Below are 22,887 nucleotides of genomic sequence, written 5' to 3'. Positions count from 1 at the left end.
GGCCTGCTGTACCATTTTCTATATGTAGTGTCCTGTGCTGGCATTGCAAATATTGTATGTGTTTCCGAGAAGAAGATCAGATAATGGATTTCTTGTTTTCAAATCCACGTTCTGCAACTGTATTTTCAAACATAATGTACTCTGTGTGTCTAAAACGCGTACAGGCATTCTGCACAGCCGGTACCGGAAACAATATAAGACAACCTGGGTAAATTTTGGGGAGGGGAAGAGCAGGAATTTTCCCCTCAGTAACATCCCACAAAGATATCTATCAGCACAAATAGAATATACTCAAATACTAAACCACAACTCACAGTCAACTGCCTCTCCAAAGCTCTGAGCGACAGTAGGCTTCGTGGCAAACAGGTCATTCATACTCCATCCAACATCATGCAAAAACGTGAAAAGATTTCTAACCGCGGTCTTCTGCTCGCAGGACTAGGAACCAATGCACGCCCGTTTCTGAAACTGCCCCTCAATGTGGAAGTACAGGCAGCTGCTGTTACATCTAACACGATCACTCTTTGTTTCTCCTCCCACTTAACAGCCTTTATTTTATTTTGGTGCAGTGCCCATGAATGCAGTGTCAAGGACAGATGTGCTACCTTTTGTAGAGTCGCGGTAGAACTCGTTAGCTGTGAACCCTTAATTTGCAGCGGGAACACTAATAAACAGTGCATAGTGTTTCAATAGCCTTCTGCTTATATGTTTGAAGATTCGAAACTGAATGGTGAGGTGGCCAAGGCGGCGCTGGCAAATGAAGACTGTCCCCACATAGACCAGGCTATTACGCCTGATGAGGGCCTGCCCTTTACCCGCTCTGGCACACGGGAGAGATATGGACCCTGCTTCCTCTTATCAACCGGGGAATATCCCTGCCCGCCTGATGGAGGAATAAGAAAGGGTATGTAGCTGGGGTCCTCTAACCATGTAGTTAGCAATCGTTTTAAAGAAATGAGAGAAAGTCAGCTGTAGCTGTAGCACGCAGTAGTGCGCTTGTTGTAGAGATGCACGTTTGGGCTGGAAACCACCACCTGATGTCTGCATTTGGAGTTTCTAACCTATTTCTTTCAGAAAGAAAAGCCTGAGGAGCTGTAACTACCCCATGCAGCTATGCTAGGCAGTTGAGTCTTCCACCCCAGCCGGTGCAGTGAGCTTCAGTGAAAAATGCTCTACAATGTCCTTAAATTAGTTTGTCCTCCAAGGAGAGGCCAATTAACATTTGATAACAATGAAGGTTTCCCAGTTGGAAAGCTCACAGATTTTACCATGCTCTGAAGAGAAGAGAGTTGGAGGTGGCAGACAACAAAATAAAAACACAAAAGGGAAATATCCTCGAGAAATATGGAACGATTATTTGGTCACCTTAACAGAGTACTAAAACAAATTATTTGGATATTCATAGCTGTTTAGTTCAACAGAGAAAGAGAAGCAGGTGAGAACATCTGTTAGCACAGGTGTCTCAATTGGAAAATAACCCATCTAAAATCAGTTTCCTTTTTATAAATGAATCATTACTAGGGTTTTTCAGACTTCTGACAGCTACAGATCTGTCAGAAGCAACTGCATTTTACTTTGATAATGATCAGAATCATCTATCTAGCAAACAGAAGACAAATCTAATTAAAAAATCCTTCCCTCCTTAAGACAGGCTAAGCTTTGTTTAAATAATTTAACCCAAGGAAACCATACAAACCAAAATTAGAACTACATATATATATATATATATGCATAAAAGTTGATAAGGAATGGGGAAATTGGAAAAGAAATATATAGCTTCAAATCAGTGTTTATCACTGGTGCACTGTATATAGTATATGATATAGTCAATATTTTAAAACTGCAAAGATTGTATGATATAACCATACGCTGAGTATGGAGTATAGACTTCCCATGTGCCATTGTATGATGGGCAATAGCTATAGTAAATGCCAGTTATAGATAGTGTATGTATTTATAAGTTTAAAGCTTATCATCAACAAAGATACAGTTGGACCACAACACTTTCATATGAAAGTATATCCTCTAAAATTTACCTTTGTAGCAAAGCGTTTTACTTGATTCTGTATCGGATAAGCATTGGCCACGTTCATTCAGCCCGGGCAAGTTTGGGTGGTTCCAGTGGATCAGGTGAATACTCCAAATGGCACATCCTTTGGGATGAGGAATGTATGGTTTTCACGATGCACTGCAACTGCCTCTCGTTACTGAATGAAACAGAGGCTGGTTGGCTAAAGAGTAATATACGTCAGCATATTGTTGGCCTCTTTGAAACACGTTGAGAGCATCTTAATTGTTGTTCCAACAGAATTTCATCCATAGTTTGTGCAACTCTCTGTACACTTGCTGAGCTGTTTACGTGCATGTCTGAAAAAGAAGGGGAGGGGGAGGGAAACTGGATGCATGCAATTTTGTTTTTCCCTTTTTTTTTTTTTATTAATGCTGAGAATAAAGGAGTAGTATCTCTATAGCAACAGAATAAATTCCATGGATGTTGCTGTCTTTTTTTCTTTCTTTCTTTCTTTCTTTTTTTCTTTTTAAAGCTACCAGAAACCTTAATTTTGCCTGAGGTCAAAAGTGCATGAAGTGACAGGGCAGAGGTATATGTGAGTGTATGACAGAGATATGGAAAAATCCCTCCCACTGACTTTTTTTTTTTTTTTAGGATATTACCATGTTGTTGCCTGTAGGATCAGTTATATAGCCTGACCATCCTTGAGAAATGATAATGAATTTTTTTTTGTTTTAAACTTGTTTACTTCAATGGCCTTCTGAATCACGTTGCAAGCGATACTACTCTCAGCATGTCTGTGCATGCAGATGCTATTGAACTGGCTACAATGTTGACCTCATTCTTAGTCCATTCTGTCATTGATCCAATGCTGTACTTTGCATTTTTCTTTTAAATGAAGGTTACGAAATGTCACGGAGCCTTAACAGCATAGCTGGCATAAGTGGAAAAGCGATAGGATTATCCTCAGTGTCTGCGCCCTACAGCTCTCCTAGTCCAGTGAGACGTTCTTGGTCTCCCATCCCATCTATTTTGTAGCATGGATCAGTAGCAGAGAATGGTCTAAAAAGCTTTATTTTCAATTAGCCTATGCTATGTTGCATATAATCCAGGTGACTAAGTCTGAAGATGCAATGTCTCACAGTAGCACCTACTGGGAACGGTGTTACTATTGACACTAGGTGACAACACTCCTAAATAGCATCCAGATGACAACAGGCAGGCATTTCCATAGTACTGGTGGGCCATACGTGCTGCATGGTATCAGTACATAGGATGAAGGGTAGATGCACCAGATAGTTTCTTTCGTGGTGCATCATGCTAATATATGCTTATTTTGGCTAACGGTGGATCTACTGGCTCTGTATGGAATGGGTTAGGCATTTAGTCAATGCTGAAACATGCCAACGATGGAAGATTTTGCTTTTCTCAGGATATTTTTGAGCCATAGGAACCCTGCAGGAGTTTGAGCAAACAAGCACAGTAGAATGAAACTTTGCATGGGCGCCTATTTTAAGCTGAAAGCAATACTCAGACACACTGTAGAGAGGTCTCAGTCTGGCTGACTGCATGGAAAAAAAATCCTGTTGAAGAAGAATATGGCTGCCTCTGCATGTAGCTATTTCACCTTTTCCTCCTTTAAAACTAAGATGCCGAGCTTGATGTGAAAAGCGCAGGGAAGAAGCTCAAGTACTGATTGTATTCTTTACATGCAGATCTTTGCAAAGAAAGTCCAGTCATTGCTAAATATATGCCAACAGAGGCAGTCAGAGTGACCTGACAAGGCGAGATGGAGATGAGCACTGATGGCTAATAAACATCTGTGTGGAACTGTGCAGGCATAGAAGACCTTCTCATTTGGACAAAGTAAACTCGCTCCATGCAGGTTTTATGGATGATTCTTCGTGGTTTTGGAGTTGTACTAGAGATGCAGGCTTTTTCTACGGCCAAAATGTAACAAAACTGTAGAAGATTTTTTAATCTATTTTTTGTTCCATAGCATGAATTGCATGAAGACAAAAATTTAAAAAAAAAAACAAAAAACAAGAAACACTGCAAATGTATGATTAACCTTAAGGAGAAAAAAAGCAAAGTTATATATTTTCTTTCAAAGCTCTTTACTTTTACATACATTGTTGTAGCCAAAATGTAAAACATGATAAAACTGTACATTTCTTTGCTATGGATCGCTTCTTTTTGTATACAAGATACAGAGTAATGGTTTTAAAGTGCAATCAGGCAGTCATCGGTCATATTGACCACGCCTTCACAGTTCATCACACCAACATGGAAATCAAGAACTTTTAATCTGACTAGAAGTGTATAAACATAAGAAACTTTTTCCTGTCTGTTTTTGTTGGCATGCTTGTGACACACGGGACCTTCCTTCGGACCTGACAGTAACAGCTGGTCTAGATTTAATTTTCCAGCTCTGGTTATGTTGTATTTTATTGATGTATAGATCCAACGTAAAGACCCTTCATAAATTGTTCATATTAAGTAATCAGTAAGAATTTTAAACAAAAAAAGTGTTATTTTAAAACTGGGACTTATAGTGCAAAATCAGGAAAATACTCAAGTATAAAACTGTCTCAAAGTTTAAGCAGCAAGACAACAGCGTTGTATGCAATTTAGTACTTCTGAGTAAAATGCATGCACAATGTTATGCAAAACAATTCTAGCATGAAATAAATTTTGTATCATGGTTTCAGTGCCTGCTGTATAGTGTAAAGGGGAATCCTTTTCTGAGGCGATCCAGGGGTTTCCAGAGATTTGCTTCTAAAATCTTGAATAAATACAGTGTTCTCAACAGAAATGTAGGAGAAAAGCTTGGTATTGCTTTGGTTCTACAATGCTAATTTTGGTTAGTAGATAATAAATGAAGCCTGCAAACACTTGATACAACCAATGTCTGAAGAATTCACACCATTAGTAATTTTATGAGGGAAGATTTAAAAACCCTATAATTATTTAGGTATCTTCCCTTTCCCTCCCCATCAATAATAAAAGTTTGTCTTTTTAGCTGATGAAATGAATTCAGTTTTTCTTACTTCTTTGGGCCCCATCCTTCGCCTGTTCTTCACTGAGCCACAGCAGCACACCTGATCTGAAACCCTGAAAGAAATCCAGGTGTCTGAGTTACATTTTATTTGACACACAAAACATGCAGCAGTAGAATCTGAGAAACAAAATGGCATTGAATTTTATTTTAGATCCTAGAAATGACAATTACGAACTGTGTGTCAAGAACAGTCTGGTTGCTTGAGCATTTTTGGTAAAGTACTTCCATAAAGACAGACACATCTTTATCCTCATGTGAGACTGTTTAATGGAGCTGGCAACCTTCCAGACAGAAGCTACAGCATCTGGGACTGCTGAGGGGAACAGAAGTGTAAAGGAACAGTACAAGTATCTCTAAGGTCTGGAGGAAGTAGAAATGAAAACAAAAAAAAATGGAAGAGATTCACAGCTCCGGTAAGTGCTAAATTATAAACAAAAAAGGACTGCAGCTGGACCTTGTCTTTGCAAACTCTACTCCAAAAGAAAAATCAAGAAAGATCTCGAGCTGTGTTTTACGAATAAGAAAAAGGCTGATGATGTGAACTTGAACACAGTAAAAAAAGCTCCTTTGTAGTCTTTGATCTAGCATTATGTGCTTGATTCCTACTTCCATTGACTTTCCTGTCTCCTGAGAAGCATTTTCCTCCCCATTTCTGGGCTGTTAATCTCGGCTGATAAATGGGCAATATCTTACCTCCAGAATGCCAGCTCGTCCAGAAGCCAAAACCATCTAATGAACTACTTTGCCTCTTACAGCGTATTAGGAACCAAGACAGATTTATTTACTAAACTTTCTAATTAATACCCTTACTTAAGGGCCTGGTGCAAAGGTTGCTCGCATCCCTTATTACCACAATATAAGGAACACTAACAATTCAGCCCCATAAATCCCATGTGGGTCTTCCCCTCCCACAGTGCTCTGCACATATACGAGCGTTCAGCGTAACTAGCATGTCGGGTACGTATGCCCAAGGCTATTGTCATTCTGCGCTACTTTTCACACTGCTATATCTACCAGCCCCGTTTCTGTTTGGGTACACTTCTTACCTTATTTTGATTTGAGGTTGTCGTGTCTTTTGGGCAACTTCTGTAAAACCTTCTGAAATAGAGGTGCGCTTCCCATCCACTGCCCTGGGAGATGCTCTGAAGTTTAAGGACCGTCAGTGACTCACAGCTGCCCTTTGCACGGCAGACAGCGGTAGAGGCAGCACTGACGACCCGGGCAAAGAGCGAGACACCTGCAACGTTTCAGAAGGACCTGAGTCACACTGAAGCCTGGCACTCAACCCCAAGAGAAAGTTACTGCATCATCCCAGCTCTTTTGTAGCAAAGAGGATTGTGCTGTGGTGTTATCATTAAAACACTGATTCCTTTAAGCCTTTCCAATCTCATCACAGGAGGTTTACTTTGTTAAAAGATTTGGAAATATACACATGCGGCTAGATCCTGACCTCATGCTTCCAGTAACGGCACCAAATACTTCTGACTTCACACCACCATCAATAAGAGCAGAAGCATATTCAATAATGAATGTCCGTATTCCTTCCGTTGGAAACTCAGTTTTCAGCAATGAATTCCCAGCTATCGGACCCCAACACTGGGTATTTAACCTTCATCTGAAATCCACTGGCAATCACAGTCATTTTGTACTTGCTAAAATTAAAAAAACAACAAAAAAAACACACAAAAAAACCCCTATCCACACTTTGTATACACATATGGCTTTATCCTCTAACTGCATGAAGGTATTAGTTTTGGTTTTTTTTTTTCTGGACCAACACGACACATGAAACTGCCTCCACAACAGCTATTTCAGACAGCAAGGACCTGAAAAGTGGTTTCCATTCTCTCACTCCAGCAAAGAATCTGGCTAATAACCACTCTGATAACAGTCAAGTGCAGCAGTCATTAAGCTGGATAAAGTGATTTTTCACATAAATTGCCTTCTCTCTCCTTAAAGTTTCAGGGCCGAAAAGAAAATACATCATTGAGACACATGGCTGCTGGAACAAATGAGCGGAGTAAAATACAGAAGAGAGCAAGCTGGACCAAGGCCAGGACCTTCAGAAAGGAACTGAGCTCAGAAACGCTTATGAAAGATAACCTGAAGCAAAAACAAAAGCAGTTATTACCCTGACACTTTGCGCATCTTCTTCATAGTTTCAAAACAAGGTAGCCTACCTCTCTGCTTTCCACATGTATCCTGGAAGCAACCTTCTCTCTGAACTCAAACACAAACCAACTTTACTTCATGAAAATGTGCATGATTTATGCAGGTTATTTTTAAGTTGCTCGTTTATTTGAGTTTGGGCGTAAAGTATCTGTCTGTTCGGAAGTCTCAAAGCCTCTGCATTCACCTAGAACTGTAGAAGCAACAGTTGTCTCTCCCGGGAACACAAACGCTTATTCGTGATCAAGTGTGAAATCTGAATTCAAAACGAACTTCAAGTTAGAAAATACATCAGAACACTGCATCTCAAATTTCTTATTTGATAAAGCAAATATTTTAAAACCAATTACATTCATCCACCCCCAGGGAAACATCTGTTCCTTGGTTCAGGCTGCCGAGGCCAGGTTTTCAACGCTCAGCATTCACTTGAGCATTTCAAAACTTGTATGTAATTATGCAGGAACATCCAAACATCCCCAGGTGCCAGATATTAAGAGCACATGCTCCAGTGTTTTCACTAGTGTCTCTGCTGTCCATGGAGCCCAGGTTAGGGATTCCTACATTAGCAACAAACCAAGTCTTGCAGGTGTATTAGCATAGGCATCATCCTAAGGTACCTCTGTGGCTTCAGGACCAGCACGGCTTCGGAGGGATAGCATAGCTGGCACACAGGCGCTGACAGTGGGTAGCCCCAGCATTTGGGCATGCAGCTGGAGCCCAAGCTCAGCTGCTCCACAGAATGTTTGCTCTGTGGTTGCGCTGTCGGGGCCGGTGAGGGCTGGAGAAGGGGTGGCAACGGCACAAGAAGCAGGAGACGGACAGGAGGACATGGGGCAGGTCTGGAAAGTGGCTCCTGCAAGCAGAAGGCAGGAGCACAATGAGGAAAGAGCTGTCCGTGGTGAGCAGGGAAGGAGAGCAGGAGCAGAGGGAAGAGGTAGCCGTGAGGCCTGGCTATGAGAAACATCAAGACCACCTGCCTAAAAGGCAGAGCTTTGCCTGGGACCCAGGAGGCCTGGAATTTTATTCTCGACTACTGCAGACATGCTGGGTTACACCTCGGTTGGGACATTTCCATTTTTTGTGCCTCAGCATCTGTGACATCATCCTCTTTTTACAGTGTTCTGAGGTCAAACGATGAAAAGCACTATTTACATAGGAATAGTTATTATAAACTAACAGCTCAAGGACAGAGAGACACTTCTCTCCATTACATAGCAGATACCGTGCCTCCTCCTTGTCTGCATGAGAGCCCAGTGCTTCTATAGGAATCCCTTCTCTTTTGTCCTTTAAAGCAGAGGATTACTATGGAGGTTGAATAAGCACCCACACAGTTAAACTGACAGTGTGCTTGGTTACTGATTGGCAACTCCTCAGTTATCCTACTTTAGCTACCAGGACTTTGTGCATTTGAATCGGTAAAAAACAAAACAAGAGTTAAATGCGTTTGTCACTTGCGGCAGAAAACTAAAATCATGACAGAACAGGAAACATCTCCTGATCACTGGCCCCACTTTTGAAAAGAAAAAATTAAAAAACGCACAGCCTCACAGCACAGTGCTCAAACGCACTTAAGAGATGACAATGATCAGGGAGTCCTGTAGTCAAAGCGGATTGAAATTTTGCAACTTCCATCGACAAAGTCAGTGCTCCCGAACCCTGCAGACAAAACTCCTCCAAGATGGCATTGCACCTGAATGACAAGATGGGCCATAGGAAAGCAATCTGAAAATAGAGGAGGAGCGTGAAAACAAATTGAGAGGCTAGCTCAAACAGGAACTGGACTTAGACTTGTGTTAACCCTCTATCTGCAAAGGTTCATCTGAAAAGGAATTCAAATCTGACCTGCTCCTGGTTCTGTCAAAAAGTAAAAAAGCTCGTGGAAATTTTGCGAAATAAGGGTCACCTCCAAATTTACTCACCTCCAAGGTCAGCTTTAATTCAGGGAGAATTACTTTGTTTCAGCTCTTGTTTCTAATCAAGCTGAAAAATGTGTTCTCCTGGTACTCTGTAAACTTATGCTTCCTCACTCCCATGACACGGCACACGGTCGCAATTCAAACACGCAGAGACCATCTCCATTGCTCAGTATTCTCAGCTGCATTTTCCCTTTCCATGCTCCACAGAAGCAGTAGTGAGTAAAAACGGCCTCTGCATCAAACACAGCCAAATGCAGAGACAAGGAATGGATGAATCTTTGAATGAAATGCACAAACAATTAGAGAACGTCCCGTACTGCTCCTTCAGGTATCTAACTCTAAATAGCTTCTAAAACAACACGGGCTTCACACATGCAGTTTCTCCCAATCAGCTTCAAAGGTGCATACAGGAAGTTTTTTGCAACATTTGTTTAACAGATGGCCATTTCCAAACAGCCTAAGCATTTCGAGTCAGGGCTATTACTTCATTCTTTCCATCATGGAGCAAGCCATCTATGACCAGTATTTATCAGGGAATTAAAAATAGCACATAAGTTAAAAACAAGCAAGCATACTGCTTCTTATTTTTCAAATAAAATAAATCAAGAGATTGATATTTTAAAGATTCATACCTCTAGTTTTTTGTGTCAGCTACAGTTTTCAGCAACATTGGTGTAAGCCCGTTTTCTACTGTGCACATTTTTAAGTGCAATCAAAACCACACAAAATGATTATCTGCCACAGACTGCATCCATTTTCAGACTTTGGAAAGCAAGTCTTTTGTTTTCTTAAGTATTTTTCTTCCTTAGAATTTTCAGCTGCTCTGAGCTGTAAGTTGGTAGTAAACACCACAAATGCTACCCAAATGCTCATGAAAATTTTGGGAACCTTTAAAAAAAAAAAAAAATCCAGCTAAAATAAAAAGCACAAGCCTTACCACAGACTTTTAAAATATCAAAATCTCTAATGGAATAGAGAGGACTCTGGTGAAAACAATTTAACATTGCAATTCTAGTAACAAAGATCTGCCATCATCTTGATTTCTAATACAGAGGTGAAAGAGGTAAAAAAGCCCAAATGACTTAAGTCTTACTCAAGTCAGGTAAGACCCTGATCCAGAGTTCATGGAATTTAATGGCAAGAATCATCAGGAAGTGATTAAGTGCCGGATTAGGTCACAGGTCAAAGCTAAAAGATTTTCAAGGTGGGAAGGTGAGAACAGAGACACTGCTGTTCCAATTGAAGAGAACTGGAAATGTCAAGCTGTCCTATGAAGAAGAAAGGAAACCCAGCGCAGGTCAATTACTCATATTACTAATTTTAAAAGTCAGGTAAACGTGTGGAGAGATAAACTACAATAACATCACCCAAGAAATAAAATAGCTTGCCCCTCATCACACTGCTGTCGCACTGGAGGGCTAGAATGCTGTTATCCCTTTGTGATTACCCAGTCTTCAGCATCTGTATTTTCAATCTGTCCACCACCTCTGCCTTCCTTTTCCCCTGTGTTCTAGCTCACTGACTATTTCAGGCTTTCTACTGCGACTCCTTTAAATGTTATACCATGGACATCTTTCTTCTGTACACTCCGACTGATCTCCTTTGTCTGTTTTCCATCCTCATCTTTAAGTCCCATGACTCCAAAAACACAATGCAAAGTAAAAATCAAATCACATTCTTCCTCCCACCTCCCAGTTTCCCAGTGCTCAGCCATGTAGTCAAGCAAAACCTCCTATCACTCATGCAGGAAATGACCTTCATGGCAGTTGCAGATGGCAAGAACTAGAGATACCAATAGGACTGAAGAGATGCTGAGAGGGGAGGGAAGCCAGTGGCAGAAAAGGACAAGTGAGGGGGCAAAAGCGGAAAAAGGCAGGACTGAATTTTTCTTTCAGATGAAGACACTAATTCCTTCAGATACTCCAATGTAAAGGTTCAGCATTCCAAGCATAAGAGTATTAACGCAATCAGGAATGCTATACAAATAACATCAGTAACAGAAATAGCTTCAACAAATCCTCCAAGAAAGAAAAACTTCTGAAATAATACGAGCATCTTCCTTCCTTCCTTCCAACATTCCTTAAAATGAAATGGGAGGGTTCTGTAGAGGTACACAGAGAGCTTGTATGAGTAATAACTGCAGGTATCTTATGACTTTCAAGCAACAGAAGTATATACAACAGCTTCCTTCTCCCCCACCCGAGAGCCTGAAAGCTCTCTGATGGTCAATAACCCACAACTTGTTTTCCAGAAAAGCTGTTATATTAAAAGTTCACCTATTTTCCCTCATGAGTATCACCATCTTGGCAGGTTTGCTCATTTTCAGAAAATGGGCTGGGGGGGAGGGGGAGGGAGAAGAAAAAGGGGGGGGCCCTGTATGGACACTCCGCTTACCTTGTTCCAGTGTCAATATATATCCCAAACCTGTCAGTTTATTTGCATCTGAATGTGGATGCGGGATGCTTACATAAAAGGCTTTCTTTGTTTAGTACTGAAGACCTGCATAAATAGGTCTGTCTTTGCATGCGCTGCTGTTGCGGAGGCATTAGCATAGCACACTGGCTCTGCATTTTGCCTTGGAGAGACTGACCTTTTCCATCAGGACGCCAACAAGAAACAGGCACTAAGCTCTCTGGAGATCAGCAGGGAAGGGGGTCTACTCACTTGCCTGGCAGCTCTACACTTGTCTTCTCCCTTCCATACAGGTGAAGTCTCAGTAGAAAGCCTTAGCTGATTTTGTACAAGGTTTTATTCTGCAAACAAAGCATATTGACATACAAAACAGGGTATTCACTTCTGAGTGAATGAGCAACAACTTGTTTTTGACATTCAACCCTATACTATCCACAATGAATTATTATTCACTCTTTGTGCTACAGCAGCAATTAGAGGTCCTGACCACCTGCAAAGCTCTCAAGACAACAGTCATTACTCCCCTAAGTTTTCAGGCTATACAGGCTATGTAGACAAAAAAGGGAGAGAGAGTGCAGTTTTCCCCCTTTCAAAGATGAAGAATGGTTGCAGATATGAAATCCAAGAGCAGGACCAGGAAAGGATCAGGACATAAAATTCAAGGACTCCTTTACTTTCTCATCACCCCAAATAATTCTTTGCATTTCCAAAAGCATTTTCATTTTATTGATCTGAAAAAGTGAACAACATTTCATACAACCAAGTTGCATTTGTTTGTTACATAATTTGTTGGGCTCCTCTGAACTGAACAGCAGCAATAGCATACACAAATCAAAACATGCTCAATACAGTAGCTCTTAGGTTCAAGGGGAAACGTACTAGCTGTCAAAACAAGGCACAAAATTATTTAGAGGACAGGATTACTGAAACAGGATAACATATTTATTCAGTACATGGATTTTGGAGGGAAAGGAAGGTAAACACCTCCACAAAGAGAACAGCCAGAAAAGTATGCAAAACTGTTTGGTGCATATAGATGAAAAAAAGAAAAAGGTGCATATGAGAAAAAGCACATACACACAATAGAAGGCTTAACTTTGCACTTTTTGCAGAGGACCCATTTTGTTATTTTCACATGTCTTTCAATGCCTCTAATGCAGTTATAATCAGCTTCATAGTCAGCTTGAGTTTCTTCTCCATTCAACAGAAAAGAAAATGCATCTGAAAATAAGGCCATGAACTCTGACTACTGTAAAACTAAAGGGAAAAAAGAAATCCTCACTACCATAATTCCTGCTCCTCATGACTGAACTGATACATCATTAGAAAGTTTTCCCATCCTATTTTCTAAGAGTTCTACTCCTAGCATTTTGAAAGACTACTTCCCTAGCAAGCTTGCTTTAAAAATTAAATCGCTGTTTAGCAACAGTGGGTCTCGTTAAAAGGTGCATTTAGCACACAGTAGTATTCTCTATATTTAGAGCTTTAAATACATCAAATACCACAGCAAATTTAACTATCGTGGGTGGTAAACATCCAGCTTAATGGCATCCACTGTATTTGTTTGAAAAAGAGTTCTCTAACTAGCTTCCAAAATTCTGCTTAGCATAAGCAGCTAGTAATATCTGAAGGTAATTTACTCTTCTCCCACCAAAACACATTAGGCCTATATCCTCTCTGCCAAGCACTCACCTGGAGCAAGTATTGCGGGCATGCTCTGAACAGCAACTCAGCTGGGCTGAGACACAGATGCAAGAACTAACCTGAAATTATCAGGACCACTCTGAGCTGCATTTTAGGTTGGTAGGCTGGAGAACTGGTAGAAACTTTCCTTTTAGACTGGGAGCTCTTCCTTTTCAGAGGCGGCTAGAAACACAGGAGCTATGTTGGATCCAACTGTCCTCAACAGCTACAGCTGACTTAACGCTCTTTGACAAGAGGTCTTCTATCGTTTCCAGAAATCTGTGAAAGATTTTTCTTCCTGAAGCAGAAGCTTCAGAAACTTTAGGTCTGATAGTTCTGGTGGATCTGCATCCCTGGAAATCTGTAATAAACTAATGCCTGGTACAGAAAATAATTATTTATAAATGCTGCTCCTTTCAGTTTAATCAAGATATAGTTGGTTTCAGTAGGGCCTCGCTTTCTCCTTTCACCAGCCTTCTAAATTATACCTTCTTCATTCTTTTAAGTTCTGATCTGTTTAAAATGTGTGTATGCATACATTTAAGTTCACTGACACTTCTCTGTGAGGCAAACAGGATTTTCAGAGATGCTGGGAGCTCACTACTCTGGTAGTAGCTTCCGGTAGAAGCTGGCAGGTGCTACCCATGCTCATCATGACATAAAGATACAAAAATAAAAGAGCAGAAGTGGCCCTGCCTGTTCGCCTCCTCACACTAGTTCCTCAGACAGAAATTAGACTCTAATGATCAGTGATTAGGCAGTTAGTTTCCTCCTCCAAAAATGTCTCAGAAGAGCAAGGAAAAGTCATTCCTTCTTCACTGGTACTGCATCAAAGCAAAACGCTTGCCATTCTACCAGTGGGTACAATTCCTGTGAAAAGAACCCATGAAATAATTTTAAAAATATATATATTATATATACATATTTTCAGTTTGTCTTTATGTAATAGCTATCTGAGCATCGCTCCTTTTAGTTTTGCAACAAACTTCTTCTGCATCTTCAGACTGTTGTGTCAATTATAGGTAATCCTCTCGCAGCCCTCCTGAGCCACCCTTTGCAAAGACGTCCCCATTCGTGACGCACTGGTTCCTGGAGCGGCGAGTCTAACGTGGAGTTTGACAGAAAGCCATGGAGTGCCCTGCCCCGCACCCGACTATCATCTGCTCTGCGTAACCAAGAGCTTCGACCGGCTTTGGGACATGGACATTCGCTTCTGTGCCGTCACCACACATCCCATGTTCGTTCCATCCCCAAGAGAAGCAGCAGCCACCTAAAAGAGAGGATGCAAAAGTCTGAACAGAGACAAGAGGGACACAACAATTTGGGTTAATTTTGGGAAACAGATGTGTTAAGTCATTTTCTAACTGGGGTCTAATAAACTCTGCTAAGATGGGGAAAAACGTGCTGGTTCTCTTGAAAGCTTTAACAAAACAGAATGAGTTATAACAAATCTCCTCCACCTTGTTCCATATTGTTAACATAGTAAGAGAGAGATTAAAATAACAAAGACCCTTGAAAGTCGCTTAGCAAAAACATTGTTCATTATTTATACAATGCCCACAGAAATCTCTCAGTATTTTCCCCAAAATGATCTGGGATCCCTGTCTTTCAAGCTCCCTGTAGTAAGCAAAACTTACTATCATGCACCAAGCCCAGTGACTTTAATCACGTCACACAGCACGATCTGTAGGACTGGGGAACAGACTCGCAGCCCAATTATATTTCATTCTTGCTTTCAAGTTCACATCTCACCTTTTTTCTTTAAATACAAACAGCTGACAACTTGCCTTACTCTTATTCATCATACATCTCCTACTTGCTTTGACATTATTTCACAGCTTTTAATATTCATATTTTCCCTCATTATTATTTATTTTTGTAACATCTAATCTTTTATATCCCAAATCATGATCCACGTATTATTACCCTACAGTACTCTTTCTCAAAGCAAAATATGTAAATTTTGCTCTATAAATGACTGGCACACAAGAGAAAATACATACACAAAAAAATCTTTTACTCTGAACAACAAGACATATTTCTTCCCCGTTTTCTTTTCTTTGACTGTCACAGCCTGTGCCTGTGAATTTCTGTAATGAAAGAGAAACCTGTCTGCAATATAATCGTGTTTCTGATGCCACTGGTATTTTTGAGTAGCAGCAAGTATTAACAGCATGAAGCATCATTCTGAAGTCCAAATAATGAGAAGAAAAAAGCCAAAATTCAAAAAATCCAATCCCAATCATAACTCTAAAATCATGTTACTTCTCAAAATTCGGAAACAGATTATTCCAAAGTTAGCGGGACCCTCTTTCTCTCACATGGCCAAAGTATGTTTCATTCTCATCCATTTTCTTTAAACACTACTATATTGAAGCTTTATTCTCCTGTAATTAAGTGTAAACATTACTAAAATAAGATGTAATTAAATAAACTTCATGAAAATTGCCTTTCTTGAAAACCTTTAAGGAAACGAAGAGCAACAAAATACCACTAGAAGGTCACAGTAAGCTACATGCATCTGACCAAACAGGGCAGTTCTGCCATCCTTACCCTCTTCAAAGGCAGGGTTTCTCATGGCTACGCATATGCAATATTAATAGCCCAGGCTACAGCACAAGCACACATACTTATGCTGCAGAAAAAAACAACAAAACTCTTGGTAAATCTGCAATATAGAACATTTAAGCATAATATTTTAAAGATCACACCCTTCAGAACAAACAACAGGCTCATGGAATTTTTTCCATAAGGTTCCAGGTACGACTATTAAGGTAAATATTAACAACCAGGAAAAAGACATTACAAGCAAAAGACAAAAGATATCATTAGAGAACAGCTACTCAGGGAAAAAAAAAAATGCAAAGACAAACTCCATCTGCCCCTAAGAAAGATGCTCTTTTGCACAGCTGCTGACATGCAGAACCCACAGAGCAAGCCTACTCAGAGCAGGAAAACCTCCAAAGCAAATGAAAAGGGAATATAACATGCTCTTACGTTAATGGGATGACTACGGTAAGCTTTTTGTTACTAGACAATTAGCAATTAGTACAATAACTAAATGTGACGGGCCAATTTGTTGGTATAGGGACTCACTACTTTATCTGAATGTTTTTTGTTTTTGTTTTTTTTAAATCCTGTCCCATCAGGACAAGAGAGAGGAAATCAGCAAGTTTTTGGCCACCCTGAGTTACAAACTGCTAGACAGAGTATTCATGTTATAATAAATATTTAAAGAAACAGAACAGTAGGATATTAGTCTCTCAGACTGATAATATATCTAGTTGAGCAACTTTTGGGAAAAGATCACAGAAAAATTTTCAAGCTAGGAAAACCACAGACAAGAACATCTCTCCACGTGAGAATCACTGGCTCTTTTACAGCCTTTTTTTGCCCGAGCACGTAGAAGGGCCAACAGACAGATCTTCGTACGCGACTCCAGTGAGCTCTGAGTTTACTGAAATGGGCTGAGGGGGAAATCTGGCAAAAAAAATACAGAGCAACTATAGTTTGTGAATGGTCTTACACAAAAGGCCACGGACACAGCTGGAGAGCCAGGCAGAGACATGAAGGGACGTAAGGGCAGCTGACAGACACAAAAGGACAGGCCAGAGTAACGATCTCAGCCGCGTCCAGTCAGGTGTCAGGAAAGCTAAAAGGGAGAGAACTAGTGCTGCAAAAATAAAAGGTACGCTATATCACATCTGCCTGAGGAAGATTCTGAGAAAGGTTTGTACAAAGGAAAGATCAGATCCCAGAGCGTTTCACAGAAAATAGTATTGGCAAAACAGGAAAAACATAGTGCTCCTTTTTTTGCAACATTGTATTAAAGAAATTTGCAGGCTGGCTGGGTAAAATGACTGCGGGGACACTGGCCAGGAGAGGACAGGCAGTTATGTGAATCACTGATGCTGAAGTCCCACGAGATGATGAAGCACCTATAAAGAAAGGTCACTGAAGCAAAGGAAAGGCCTTCAACTAAAGTGAATTAACGGCTAGCTTCTGGGCAAAGGAAGCCCTTTTGTTTTGACCCCTCCCTCCTTTTTATTTTTATTTTTTTATTGTTCCTATTCACAGTTTATTGCTGGTAAAAACCTCAGAGTCCCAACAACCCTACCTGCTTTCACGAGAAAATTCAATTTTTATTTCTGTGCCAGACCTTTATGGGATGAAAGACCATTAGAATGAGATGTATTAATACAGCTACAAATTGCTTCTAATTTAATTTAAACCCAGCACTGTAGCACGTTGCAAAATCTAATGATTTACGTTTGTGGTGGGGTAGGGAAGGAAGGGAAAAGTTGCTCTGTGTCAGCAGGTTAAACGAAGCAACCTTTTTTCAAAGGCGTAATACATTGAACTCACCTTTTCCCTTTTAAAGCACAAATACTCAAATAAAACCACAGAATTAGCATGGCAACCCAGTAAAAAAAACAAAGGAACCTTGCTTGGCACAGTAATTTAAGTCTAGAGTAAGACTATCTAGGCTTTTTCTCAAACTTCCCCACCCTCAAAGTTAAATATACAAAACAAGGGAACGCAAAAATACCTCTGATACTGAATTCCAGTTGCTTGTTTTTGAATCTCAGTAAGTCTAATCTAAAAAAAAAAACAAAACACACAAAACCTAAAAACAAGCCTTTACAAATCTTTTGGCTTTGGCCACCTTAAACAAGAAGGGACTACCACCTTCCTTCTGCCAGCAATAATTACCTACGGTTTTCTCAGGGTGCACTGTAGTAACAACTGAAATCCACAGGCTGATTAAGCTGGAGAAAAGTACTTCTATTTAAAGCAAAGCTGTATCACGTTGCACTACGAGGGCAGAATTCAGGGGAAACTGGAGGTTTCGGAGCCATTCCTCATCGCCAAGCACTCTGCTCTTCAGATGCGTACGAACGAATATGAGCAACTCGGACGCTTTGGGTGGGATTCACTGCATTTAACTTGAGCCACCTAAAAATTAGGCAGCTTAGCTAAGGTGACTATCCTCTAGATTTCCTCAACAGGCAACAGAGATACCTACATCTCTCCTGCAGAAAACTGACCTTATCTACTCACTGGTGTCAAAACCAAGTCTATCGCACTCCCCTGACTCTAGGGGACCAGATGATTTTTAGACAGCTGAAGATAGGTAGGATAAATCACATCCTTACAACCAGTCTGAAGGTAGAGCAAACAAAGCTCACTAACACAAGGAAGCTTCAAACATCACTGCAGTCTGGTTTCCAGCTAGAAGCAGTTTGCTTCTAAGCCATCACGCCCTGGAGGCTTAACGCTGAAATCTTGAAAAGCTTGTCCCTTTTCCGTTTCTCTCCTCCCACTCTTCCAATCGCACATACAAAACCAGAGGTTTGCTTTAAAGACAATCCAAGTTTATTGAAGCCAAACAGTTCAGCAGATAGCTTTGCATTTTAAGGATCTGCTGAAACATTTTAGTACAGCTGTTTTGTAGGCTCTGTGCTCTTAGCAATACTCTCAGATACCTCAAATAATATTTAACCTTGAATTAGCTCTACTGTACAGATGGTTATGCATAAAGTTACAAAAGATCAGAAGATCAGCAACTTGGAGCAAGTCAGATGACTTGAAACAGAATGAGGGTAGAATGAAGAACAGATTTAAGGTGTCTCAGAGATCCTCGTTTGACTGTTTGAAAGCACTTAAAACTTCACAAGGAACAATGCAGCATTAGGCGGGAGATTTAGAACACACCTCTTCTAACTTGTTCTAAAACACAATTAAATAGGTTCTCCTAAATTTTCAGGACATCTGGCTTTGCAGGGTATCACATAAAACAAAAGAAGTAGAAAACTAGAAGTAGAAAATAACTAAAAGACTTGCATGATACTAACTTTATTACGGAGCTTTATTCTCAAGGAACAAGGTAGCTGTTCCGATTGCTGCTGAGGCGGCTCAGACCCATCAGCTTCAGAAACCTGGATTTGACTTTTCAGAGATCCAGTTTTTGAGCTGGATAAAAAGCACAAGCATCGCAGTGCTAACACACAAAATACAGATAAGGAAAAACACACATTCCTGGATATTAAATACAAAGCCATGGTGCTAAAGATGAGCTGATTTCAAAGTCAGCCTGCACTGCAGGCATAGCCTGTCCTCACTCCATCTTTACCTCATTAGTAGCTCTCCCCATACAAGGGACCTGGACCCCTAATTTTCTCCTGCCCCAGCAGCAGTTTTATCCAAGCGAAAACTGGCTGACCTCACTTCACACGCCTGTGGTTTATCCTGATCCCAGACGAGCCCTTCAAATAGCCCCTCCTAACAGAGGCATGGAGTCTGCAAAGCACAGATTTCTCCGACTTGGTCCCTAAAAGCTTACGTGAATTATTTTTTCACAGCAGAAGCTATGTCTTGTTGATATGACCTTCTCTCTATTTATACTCGTGTAATATAGCAGAGCCTTCAACCTGGATCAGGGCCTCTAGGCCAACTGTCAGAAATATCTAATTAATAGCTACCCTAACAGAAAAACCAACTGGAGTGTACCAAATGACCGGTATGGCTTATGAATTGGTGTCCGGAGTATTGTAAAATGGAGCAATGAGGCTGCAAGTCTACTTCCAAATTCTTTCATTTGCAAAAGCCTGATTTCTAATTTCTCCTTCAATATCGCTATCCATCCCATGAATGTCAAACAGAAGCAAGAGCAGTAGAGGGTATGTCTAATCTTCTCTATCCTTATTATTGTAGCATACAAATAGCTGAGAGTTATAAACGTAACGCTTCTTTTTCCTCCTTTTATCATAATTTCCCAGAGATCAATGAAGGGCAGCATGCCACACCTGGCATGGCCTGTAAACTAAAGTTGCGGATGGAGCCCAACATACAGCAACGGAGACAGAGAAAGAAACTAACGCCTGTTCGGGCAATATGGAAATTTAGAGAAGTAGGGAAAGTTACAGTAAGAATAACACAAAAAGAAGCACTTCGTAGTCTCATTTTTTTTTCCCTATGCAATGGTTTTAAGCATCGGGCAAATAACTGAGTCCATTCACTAGCGGTAGAGCTGCCTTTGCTAATACATAGTAACAATGGAAATTTTGTACCATTCTCACAGGGCACTTCAAGGCAGCAGCTGAATGGGTCACTGCACAATGCATCTATTTAAAAGAATCATTCCACATTACATCAAACAAGCCAGGGTTTAGGTTATTATTCAGGTTAGTTTCTGATGGATTTTGTTTTTCCTTCTCAGTTAGGTATCGCCATTTTGAAAACTGTCAAAAACATGAAGTTCACAAAACTATATTCTGGGATTCAAAACCACTATACTTTCAACTACAGGTTCCTTCCACTGCTGCACCCTTACAGTTTCTGCAGTGGAACTGAAGTTCGAGGAGCGAGATGTTTGCTCTGCTTCGTGTGGATAGTAAGGAGGGAACACCTACTCCAGGGATCAACTGTTTCATTTCACTGTTTTCAAAGGCAAACAAAAATTGCACTCGCTATGAGTAAAGCTCATAGGTGCTGCATAGGATTCTCCTTTCGGTATGACTCAAATATTTCAACTCCTTCCCAACAGGAAAATACCTCTAACAACACAGAACAAAACCTGAGCTCACGACTTTGTGCCAGAGAGAACGTGTAGTACGGTCCCCTGACAGCACAGGAGGGTTACATCATACATGAAAAGCAGCTGTAGTGCAGAGAGGGCTAAGTCAAAAAAAAAAAAAAAGGCTTATTTTTTGCACCTGCAAAAACCAAGAAATCTTTAAATTTTGTTCTCTGAAGTACAGGACAAACACACCTGACAGAAATTAGCTATTAAGAGAGATTTGTCTTAGGGCTTTCAATGTGACACTACCATATGCTTCATCAGAATACTGGGCACAGCAGAAAGCGACTTTCATTCACCCAGCTCTCATCCCTGCCTCTCCAAATGACATGGATTCAATGTGTCAGCGCTTTCCTTTGTGTGACCAGGGCTAGACCATCATGATCTCATCACAGAGATGCAGACAGAGACTGCAGTCTCAGGGCCCTTTCTGCAGGATGTGACACAGAACATACAGAAAATCCCTTTTACTAAATGCTTAGGAAGAGTTTGTCCATGGGAAATAAAACAGCCAAAGCACATCTACCAGGGGTTTGAGTCACTCAAGTGTTTTCTCATATTGTCCCATGGCCAATTGCACTCATGTATTAGGTATGAAGTACCTAATGTCAGGTTTACAGACACTTAAAAACAATGTAAATGATTATACAAAGAAGAGGAGGGGAGAGGTATGACTCATTGTGACCCGAAACATTACCTCCTAGAAGGCCTAGGATTGAAGGCCTTCTTCAGCACACGTGCAGGAAAGGTACCAGATGATAAAAGGTTCAATGACCAACGCAGATCAAGAATCTGACCAACTCCTCCAGCTGCACCACAGCTACCTGCAGCTTTCAGCCAGCGCCATGCAAAGCGCAGAGCAGAATAGAGTGAGAGAGATGGCAAGACAAGCAGCAGCAAATGAGAGCCTAGTGGCATCTCTCAGCAATCCTCAAGGAGGAAGAGCTAGGAAAAGGATATTTTGGAAATGCTTTGGTGACTAACAGGTTTTATAAAGTAACTTGTATCATACAAGTCTGGTCTATTTATACGGGCATAGTTTTAAAGGTGATCATGCAATCCAGGCTATATATGGCTGTCAGCCCTTGACAGCTTATAAAAATACTTTTGATACAACAAAAGGTAAAAAGATATTCCATAGGGCCACATTTGCCTGCCATTTCTTCTTATCTGAAGGCTATTCTCTTCCCCTGAAGGACTGTTTGCCCGAACAAGAACGTGTTCTCTGTTTTATTCCGGGGCTTGTTTTTGAAGATGTCCTTTTCTGAAGGAGAGCGTCTAATTCAGCATAATTCAGAACTGAGAAGTGAAATGTGCAAGCCTTCCATGTGGAAAACTCCTGTAAAATAGCTTTGGGCTTAAATGGGCTTCAGTTTGGATTTTTTCCCTTTCCTTTTCCATCATCAGTTGGAAAGCTGCAATTTGGTCAAGCTTTGAGACATGTGATATGATTATATGTGACTGTTGAGCGAAGCCTAAAAAAATCTGCTTGTTGATATTAAACAAACGAGGATGTTTTCCATGCCTAACAAGTAATGTCAGGTGAACTCAAGAGGTCACTAGCTCAAGAGTTAGAAATGCAAAGAGAAAAGTAGAGGAAATAAGTGGTCCCTGAGTTTCTCAGTACTCTTCTTACCGATCATATCGGCAGATTTTCTCACAGCTATGCCACTGTTGCCTCAGAACACAAAGAGCTGCAGCTTGGCAGTGAAGTCATTAGGGAGCCTTACTCCAACAAAATTTCAAGTTGTAATGTTAGCATAAGGCAAAGGATTAGATTACGGTTCCCGTGCAAGTCACAGCGCAGTTTTAACAGTGCACAATAGTAGCTGCGTACCGCTGACAGCTTTAAACTAGCTAACTTGATACAAGCCAGAGCACAGCTATGGTAAAAAGGAGTTCAGGATGAACTAACCCCAATTTTGGGCAGGATTTGCTGATTAAATGTCCTCTGTGCTGCAGCCGTTGTACTTGTGTTAGCCTACTTGTATCTGGTCCAAGTGTGCCCATACCACATTGCGCTGTAGCGCAAGCACCCATCTCTGACAAACTCCTC

General features: G+C 40.7%; 2 protein-coding genes across 6 annotated transcripts in view; one reads left to right on the top strand and one right to left on the bottom strand.

Annotated features, from left to right (window-relative positions):
* KCNC1 (potassium voltage-gated channel subfamily C member 1) overlaps positions 1-5,046 on the top strand; it is a 107,075-nt gene extending 102,029 nt beyond the window's left edge. The window contains exons 3-4 of one of the 5 annotated variants that reach the window (XM_068944901.1): positions 716-904; positions 2,666-5,046. In XM_068944901.1, the coding sequence (XP_068801002.1) occupies positions 716-904; positions 2,666-2,709 (233 nt within the window). In that variant the 3' untranslated portion in view covers positions 2,710-5,046. The remainder of the gene's footprint in view (positions 1-715; positions 905-2,665) is intronic. The other 4 variants (XM_009669167.2, XM_068944900.1, XM_068944903.1 and 1 more) reach the window with 4 other exon arrangements.
* A 6,493-nt stretch (positions 5,047-11,539) lies between these two features.
* SERGEF (secretion regulating guanine nucleotide exchange factor) overlaps positions 11,540-22,887 on the bottom strand; it is a 155,568-nt gene continuing 144,220 nt past the window's right edge. Inside the window, 2 exon segments of the mRNA XM_068944904.1 lie at positions 11,540-14,370; positions 14,373-14,522. Coding sequence (XP_068801005.1) covers positions 14,252-14,370; positions 14,373-14,522 — 269 coding nt within the window. The 3' untranslated portion in view covers positions 11,540-14,251.

The sequence above is a fragment of the Struthio camelus genome, chromosome 5, assembly GCF_040807025.1.
Source record: "Struthio camelus isolate bStrCam1 chromosome 5, bStrCam1.hap1, whole genome shotgun sequence".
In the NCBI taxonomy this organism is placed as follows: Eukaryota; Metazoa; Chordata; class Aves; order Struthioniformes; family Struthionidae; genus Struthio; species Struthio camelus.
This window is presented reverse-complemented; position numbering and strand designations above follow the sequence as displayed.